The sequence below is a fragment of the Cynoglossus semilaevis genome, chromosome 20 (assembly GCF_000523025.1).
Source record: "Cynoglossus semilaevis isolate Cse_v1.0 chromosome 20, Cse_v1.0, whole genome shotgun sequence".
Classification (NCBI taxonomy): Eukaryota; Metazoa; Chordata; class Actinopteri; order Pleuronectiformes; family Cynoglossidae; genus Cynoglossus; species Cynoglossus semilaevis.
Window position 1 is genome coordinate 3,507,004 of NC_024326.1, and position 8,687 is coordinate 3,515,690.

The window sequence follows — 8,687 nt, forward strand, 5'->3', positions numbered from 1 at the left end:
CTACTGTTTGGCTGCGTGTGATGATAGGAGACACAATGACTCTCCTGTCTCTTCTGGGTCGGATCATGCGCTATTTTCTTCTCAGGCCGGAGACGTTGTTCCTTCTGTGTATAAGCCTGGCGCTGTGGAGCTACTTCTTCCACACCGACGAGGTGAAAACCATCGTCAAGTCCAGCCGAGATGCCGTGAAGATGGTGAAGGGGAAGGTGGCGGAGATGATGCAGAATGACCGGCTGGGAGGCCTCAGTATCCTGGACGCAGAGTTTTCCAAGACATGGGAGTTCAAGAACAACAACGTAGCCGTGTACTCCATCCAGGGCCGGAGGGATCACATGGAGGACCGCTTCGAGGTGCTCACCGACATCACCAACAAGAGTCACCCGTCTATTTTCGGGATATTTGACGGTCACGGCGGAGAGGTAGGTTGGGAGGGGAAAGGCTCTCAGGCCAGTCAATTCAGGTCTGCTGCTGCTGCTGTTGTTGCTGCTGCAACAGTTCTTGGCATCACCTGCACTCGCAGCCAAGTGCACCTCTATATGTTTTGCATCTGCAAAAAAAATAGAAAAAAAATCCCATCAAAAAGCTGTATGCTTTGGGTCAGCTCACTGTGAAACATTAGTCAGGTCTGTTGGACAACATAAGGTGCACCTCACTGTACAAACATACAGTAGTTTGAATTACGGCCCAGGAATACTGCACTCCATAATGTCACCCCATTTTCAAATGCAGCAGCCCGGCTTCCCCCGCTGCCCCCTCCCCTCACACACTCACACAGCATTATATTGTTTTGTGTGTCCCTGTGTGAGTCAGGGGTTGAGGGGTGTGTGTGTGTGTGTTTTGTCTGTCTCTCCTCCCCTCTTTGTATTGTAATAGTCAATGGTGTTTCATGACCGCCTTCAGACCATCTGTCTTCACCAGCATCATTGTAACCAATCATCTTTCTTGTTTTCACAGCCCAGACTTCATGTACTCAAGCAACGGAAATACATGGTATACTGTAAATCCAGAACTCCTTATACATCGACACAGATGTATATTACTCTGCACAGTCATGTCACTTTAACAAAAATGTATTGTTTCTATGTGGAGTCCACATTTTCACTGCTTCCTCCATTAACGTCCAACACATTGTGCTGAGTTTGTAGGAAAATCTTTCAAATTTAGTTTTGACTCCAATCATGCAAAAATAAATATCTATCTGTACTCAGTTTTACACCTTTTTCTTGGCTCTAAATTTAAAAGGCTCTTTTTAAACAGGGATCTGATGCATCTATGAACAGTCAGATTAGAGTTAGTTTGACACTGAACTGAAGGTAAAGAATAGGATTCTGGATACATTATACCAATCCAACCAATGCAAGTCAGTACATTGGTTCAACAAAATATGTTTTGCATACAAGTGTGGAAACAATCATTATGGCATATTCACACATGCAGCAGCATCTTTACCTGCGACACGCCCAGAAGTTAAATACATCTTACCCTCACATCACTAAGAATTATCTGTCATTTATCTAATTACTATATACTTTTCAGACTTTGTTTTCTCATTTCATCACAGTTTTTGTCTAACCAGTTAAATGTGTTAACACACTTTTATCTAAATTATTCCGCACAACCGATTATTATTTCCTGCAATGATTTCTACATCTGTAATGTGAAATTGGAGAACCGGTTTCTTGTATGTAACGGTTGCACCAGCCTATTATTCAAGGAAATGTTATCTATGTAAATCCCGGGCACTGAAACACCATGTACACACAGTACTGCATTGTAATGTATAAAATAAAATCCAATATGTTTGAGGACAGTGAGAAAATATGAGGTGGGTTCAGGGTGGGGTCACATGGGGGATCAGATGTCAGCTGTAGTCACTTTGTGGAAGTGGATGGACATGTTGACAAATGAGGTCAAGTGCTGGTGTTAGCAGATCCTGCAGGTCTGCAGAACAAAGAGTGTGAAGCAGGTTGAGCACAGACAAGAGAGAGTGAAAAATATGCACTGGAGAGACGAGGAATAATCGCTGTTTCCTCAGTACAAACGAAACAGAAGATATCTGAGAGCAAGGCTTCTGTTGTCTGTGGTGAAAAAAAAGTCCATTCCTTAGGTCAGGCATTCATGTTTCAGACAAAAGAGGTTAAAACTGAGGGGCGTCAGGGCTGATGTATGACAGAACTGACTATGAAAGTGTCCAAAAAGAAGATCAGACCAAAGGTTTAATAGTGTGGAGATAAAGCTGGAGAGGAAGAAAGGTTGAGCATGTGACAGGAAATAAAGTACCAGTGTCACTCACCTACACTAATGACTTTTCTTTTTCATCACAGTCTTATTTGCTTTTAAAGTGATTAACCAGGAGATTTTAGGCAAGTGTTGCACTTATTTTAAAATGCACCTACTGCTTTACAAATATTGAGGGAGAATTAAACATTATATCAAAGCAACTGAGCTGAAAATGAAGTGTAGAGTTGCCAACCTTGATCTACAAGCTCATAAAACAGGTTCTGGCTGAGAAGTTTTCGCTCGCTCTGAGAAAAATGCAGAACATCTCTCCTCGCCATCGCTTTTTTTTTCTATGTTGAGTTGTAAGTTAGAGCCCAGAATTATAACAAAACAGCACAAACCGCTGCTGCACTTCCTGCCTGATTTACTGAGTGTTTTACTAAGTTCCACTTCTGCTGCGTGTAAATTTAAATATGATTAATGTTTCTGTGACTGAGGCGAAAATGAGAGACTTAATAGCAAAGTTTAACCATCAGGCTCACTAAGAAGTGAGACTTTATGAGGTCGGACTAGGTAGGAGTCATCTGTGAGGCATAGATGATTGTACAACAACACATGGTGTTTCCTCATCTGACAATTTTATAAATGAAACTAAATCACTTACAGGAAAAAAATGGGTAAAAACAGTAGCTCAAAGTCAATTAGCGTCAAACAGAATTAGTTAAATTACCCTGGACATTATTCAAAATACCTAATTTTTTTACCATTTAATCCCAGCACAGAGACTTAAATATTACATTTAACAATTAAATTTCCACTGGCTGCTGTTCTTTAACTCCTCTGCCGTATTTTAGTTTGTAACAAACTTCGTTAGCTTCACCTTAAATTTGTACCTCACACGAGCTACTGCAGTACAGAGTATGTACGTTGATTACTTTTACTTGCTAAAATGCTATCCACTGCGCCCAGAGCCAAACTATATTAAACTAGTCTGACAAGTATAATATATGTTTGAGCCTAATTGCTTCTATAAAAAGAAAAAGTGCTGAAGGGTAAAAGTAATAAAGCTTGAAAAACTGCATTCACATAAACCAGCACATACTTGTACTGTGAAATTGCTCAATCCCATAATAACTCTGCAGAGTTGTATGAAGTGTTAGGATGCAGCTGTGGGGACACACAGGTGAGGAGACTATATTAGAATATCAAGGCTTTTCCTTTTTACCCTTCTCTGTACTGCAGTGTGTACAGTAGCAACTGCATAATGGAGAACTTGGCAGAGAAAATGAGAGGAGAAGCAGATACGTCAGGGCAGGAGAAGAGGAGCCAGGAGGGCAGGAGGACGTTCAGTGATGCAGCACTGGTTTATGGGACAGATTTCATTAAATTATTAAGACTTGCTGAGCAATCACTAAAGAGAAACCCGTCAAGCCACAAATGTAGAATTCTAAATTCATCATTCGTCCTTTTATTTTCTTACTTTTGTTTGTTTTCTTCTTTGGGGTCTCACTAAAGACCACCAGCCTCTGTTTTAACACACCTGTGCAGTTACACCTCTCCTTTTACTAGTTGACATTTTCAGCAGAAAATATTTTTTCACCCTCTTCATGTCGTCCTCCTCCTATAGGCTGCCGCTGACTATGTAAAGGCCCACCTCCCAGAGTCATTGAAGCAGCAGCTACAGGCCTTTGAGCGGGACAAGAGAGAAAACTCTCACTACGCTAACGTGCTCGAACACCAGATCCTGACGGTGGATCGTGAGATGATTGACAAGCTGTCCGCCAACCACGATGAAGCAGGTCAGTAGAGGTGCAGGAGTCAAACTGACCTTGTCAGCCCACTCAAATGTTTTTTTACCACTAAAAATTCCCTTACTTGACATATTTCCTACTATATTTTATTTTTTATATTTTGCTTATACTAAGGTAACAAGCGACAAAAGTGGAACGACCATCAAGTTTATATCTAAATCCAAGTTTAAAAAGATCCACTGCATTGTAGTTGTAAACACTTTAATTGTTGGACTTCAATTGCCTTTTTTGTAATTTTCTGCTCACCACACTGTAAGCACAGCATTCATAATGGTTTGACAAGCTGCTGTATTGGATTTAAAATTAGCAATCATAAAGTAATGGGCTTTCTGCTTGCACTCCGACAAAGCAGCCTGTAGAAGTGGAGGTGCATTTATCACTGTCACAACTTCAGCTCTTTCAGCCAAGTGAGGCAGCGAGGCACCGTGGTGTAGTGTTTCGTTTATTCCTCAACACATTCTTATGCAAATTGTTTCTTTGTGATTTAGGAACAGCAAACTAATAAAGGACGAGTTTGTGACATCAAACACAAAGCTTCCCCCCAAGGGTTATTGACTGTTGAATGCGACAAAGCGTCCCAATTAAGTTCCACAAAAGTAGGAATAACATACAGTATAACCATACAGAGTGACCCTAATGGCTCTGAGCCTCACCCTGACTGAAGTGAACTAACGTCCCAAGGCTGTCATTAAATAGAACTGCACTGTTTAACCCCAGACAAATATTCAGCCCACAGAGACCACTTGAGTATAAAGTATGAATCATCCACTCCCTATTTTTCTTCTGCAGGAACGACCTGTCTTGTAGCACTGCTCTCAGACAGAGAGCTCACGGTGGCAAACGTTGGAGACTCTCGTGGCGTGCTATGTGACAAGGATGGAAACGCAGTGGCACTGTCACATGATCATAAACCATATCAGCTCAAAGAACGCAAAAGGATCAAGAGAGCAGGTGTGCCACCTTATTTTAGTGAATTGTTAATTATTGTTAGAAAATAGATAAAATGCTATGATGTCATTACATGTGTTCTTCTAAGAGCACAGGTGAATATAGATGTTACTTTGAAAAATGGAAATAGATAAAAAGCTATGATGTCATTACATGTGTTCTTCTGGTGCCTTACACCTGTGTCAGGCATTTTAACTGTGAGTGCACAATACATTTTGAGTTCTGCAATTATGCATAGCATAGCAAATGTTGTTGCCTACGCTGCAGGTCAAAAGTTGACTAAGTTTGTGCATTTTGGCTTCTAATACAAGTGACGTAGGCTGCAGTCCCTGAATCAGGCCGCAGCTGCAGCATGCACCTGCTATATGCTTCCCTTAGGTTCGACTTGGGATCAGAGGTTGCCATCTGTTGGCCTATATAGGAACTTCACCGTGATAGACAAAAGGGACAGAAGTAGAAACGTCATCTTAGCACAACAATTAGCTGCTCACCTCATATGGGTGACTTCCTGTTAAACTCATAAATAAACATTTTGCAGCTCTTAGCATTGTCGTTGTCTAACTACGTCATCCTTTCATCATTTGCAGGAGGTTTCATCAGTTTCAATGGCTCTTGGAGGGTACAGGGAATCCTGGCCATGTCCCGCTCCCTGGGCGACTACCCACTGAAAAACCTAAACGTTGTCATACCCGACCCTGATATCATGACCTTTGACTTGGACAAACTGCAGCCAGAATTCATGATCCTGGCATCTGATGGCCTGTGGGACGCCTTCAGCAACGAGGAGGCCGTGCGATTTGTCCGTGAGCGTCTAGATGAGCCTCACTTTGGAGCCAAGAGCATTGTCCTACAGTCCTTCTACCGAGGCTGCCCAGACAATATTACTGTAATGGTGGTGAAATTTAAAAGTGGAGCCGGGGGAAGTGGTAAATGAGGAGAGTGGGAGGTTTTTAGAGCCGGCGTGGTGTTGAAGGTTTTCTCTAAGTCTCCTTATCTAATGACGATGGAGCATGTACTGCATTGAATGAAGACTTAGTGGATATGAAGTATTGACAATGAAAACTGCACTGGTGACAGATGTAGGAACATACGATCACATACCATATATCATATTTGTTTTTGGGGTCATGAGTTAGTTAAGGGCATGTACTTATTTCCGACGTAGAACCAATAACCATCTGTTGATGAATACATCCAGACACAGATGTCGTCCAACCGTATCAGATACCAAACGGGCTGCTCTTAACCAGCACACTTAAGACTGTGATTGATCTCCTACTGTTTACTGTACATGCACATGAATGGTACGGCTCCACAGAAGGCCTCTTCAAAAGAAGCTTCAACCAGTGCCTATAAATGGATCCTATTATTAGGACGACACTGAGTCTGACCACGACATCGTTCTAATGTGTGGGATGAATCTTATTGTTGAAGAGTTTGTCACAATCAGAAAAATAGACTCAAGCAAAGGCTTGTGTTTTAACATTTGGTTCATTAATGTCATTCAAAACTAAGCCCTTCGAATTAGCATCCTCATCCTTTTGGCAGACTTAGTCAGAGTTTTGTTTTATTATTATTCCAGCTGGAAATAAAAAATGGGAAGACCAGATATAGAGCTGAATGGTGACTGTGGTTGACCAGCTGCTGCCCCGGTGGAATCTGACCCAGTTTGACAGCTGACTAGAACCACTGACTGTATAAAAGCTGGACAAAGTCTCAAGGCCACAGAACAAACTAACAGGATAAAAGTGTGCTTGGAAGAAAAGTTACTGGGAAAGTTACTTCACTCTCATTTACTTTATTACATCAACAAACTCTGATTTTCCTGATAAGATTAAGACGGCATTCGCTAGTTTCACCACTGGCTAAAAAGACCATAGAGAAAACAAACTGTCAGGCAATTACAGTTGCTATTCACACTGTTATTTTATTAATTCACTATACTTCATGTAACTTACATTACCTATGTCATTTCCTATTGAAAAAAAAATAGCCCACGTTTACCTCAGACCTCCATTTTTATGATATTATGTCCAAAAACATTTGCATTTTTCCTGCCTGCTTTCAGGACTATGTCTAGATAAACATTTATTATTTAGGATCAACAACTCTTAAAGTAAGTAGATTATGATCATGTGGGTCAGACCATGTACATTTTACATGGTGAATCAGGTTATTGATACATTTAAAAAAAGACAGGGGTAATGATGTTTCATTGTTTTAACGCATGATAAGAAAACAAAAAGGAGAGAAAAAGTAGAAACTGCGCCTGTTTTTAAGCAATCTTAGTTTGAACCAAATGACTGTTGGTGCTTCAAAAAAAAAAAAAAAAAAAAAAAAAAGAATGATCCATAAATTCAACATTTGGGTCTGAAAAAAACCTGAAAGCTAACCACACATGCAGAGTTATTTAAAAAAAAAAACACTTCCGTTTTTTTTTTTTTTTTTTTTTTTTTTTTTTTTTTTTGAGGTGTGTATTCTTTTTGCATATCAACCAATGTAAATATGGGTTTCCTCATCAAAGAAGTGTTTTACTGTATAGAAAAGGACCTAGTTACCAGTATGGGCCTATGTGAAGTATTTCTTTCCACCATCTACAGTATATCAGGGCATGTGCTTTGGCTTATTTATATTCACAATCAAATATGCATATTATGCGACATTGGAGACGAGCTTTGACCTGGGAATCTCATGAGTCAGACCATGGCTCTGCTGCTGCAAAATGACTAAAAGATGACACATCACGAGCTGCCCAGCAGCAGCCAGAATGCACGCAATCAGAAATATGATATGTTCCTGAACTGAAGCAATACCATCACGCAAAGTTACAGTTAAGCCATTGTTGATTTACTACCACGTTCTAAACTTTCGCCTCTGGGCAACATGTCTTTTTTTTATCATTTGAAAGAATTTTATTTAACAGTTCTATGCCTTATTTATTAACGAGATTCTGGGTGTGTTTTACATTTTAATTCAGTATTATGTTTGCCTTCTGTAGATATGCGGAAATTTGCAATAAAATATTGGATTTCCATCAATTTCATTTGAAGTGTATTCTGTCATTAACCCAGGTGGTAAATTACATTATAAAAAGGTGTAATATAAAGTATAAGGTTTGCACAGATTTTAAATATGGGCATGAACCAGTGTTGAGCATAACAAAAGTACAGATTCAAGCTTAGAAACGTAACCATTATTTATGGGCATGTTGTTGTAGAGAAAAAAACTTTTCCAAAACCCCCTTTTGAGTGTCTGGAATAACTTTGGAGTCGTGAATTTCTGAGAGGACAGACAGATCACCACAAATAGGCGGTGAGTGAGATCAGAATAACTTTGGAGAAAACACGTGACTCCCCCGGAGCGTCTCTGTGAGGCCTCTGAAGGACCACAAATAGCTCTCTGTGCAAAACAGTGCGCCGCAGAAGCGCAGCGCGGAGGCGCGCGCTGGTGCCAAGTGGAGTGACGCTCTGTACCAGGTGCACCAACTCAGAATAGCTCGGACTCGAACCGATCCGAACGAACGCGTCGGGGAAAGTGTTGCAACGTAGCCATCTAGTGAAGTACGTCACGCAACGGCTTTACTGGAACTACTGACCCGGTTTTACTAGGCCTTGGCTCTTTATAAGTGTGGCAAGTACGCGCAAGCACCAGTGGACGGAGCTATTAAACCAAGTCAACAACATTGGGAGTTTTTGATTTGTTTGCAGA

The 8,687-nt window shown here is 40.8% G+C and overlaps 1 protein-coding gene across 3 annotated transcripts in view; it reads left to right on the plus strand.

The window, feature by feature from the left end:
• ppm1la (protein phosphatase, Mg2+/Mn2+ dependent, 1La) overlaps positions 1-7,331 on the plus strand; it is an 8,227-nt gene extending 896 nt beyond the window's left edge. The window contains exons 2-6 of one of the 3 annotated variants that reach the window (XM_017042583.2): positions 86-419; positions 955-990; positions 3,848-4,019; positions 4,821-4,982; positions 5,567-7,331. In XM_017042583.2, the coding sequence (XP_016898072.1) occupies positions 192-419; positions 955-990; positions 3,848-4,019; positions 4,821-4,982; positions 5,567-5,913 (945 nt within the window). In that variant the 5' untranslated portion in view covers positions 86-191 and the 3' untranslated portion in view covers positions 5,914-7,331. Of the gene's footprint in view, positions 1-6; positions 420-954; positions 991-3,847; positions 4,020-4,820; positions 4,983-5,566 lie in introns of those variants that run through there. The other 2 variants (XM_008333964.3, XM_025066268.1) reach the window with 2 other exon arrangements.
• Positions 7,332-8,687: the final 1,356 nt, after the last annotated feature.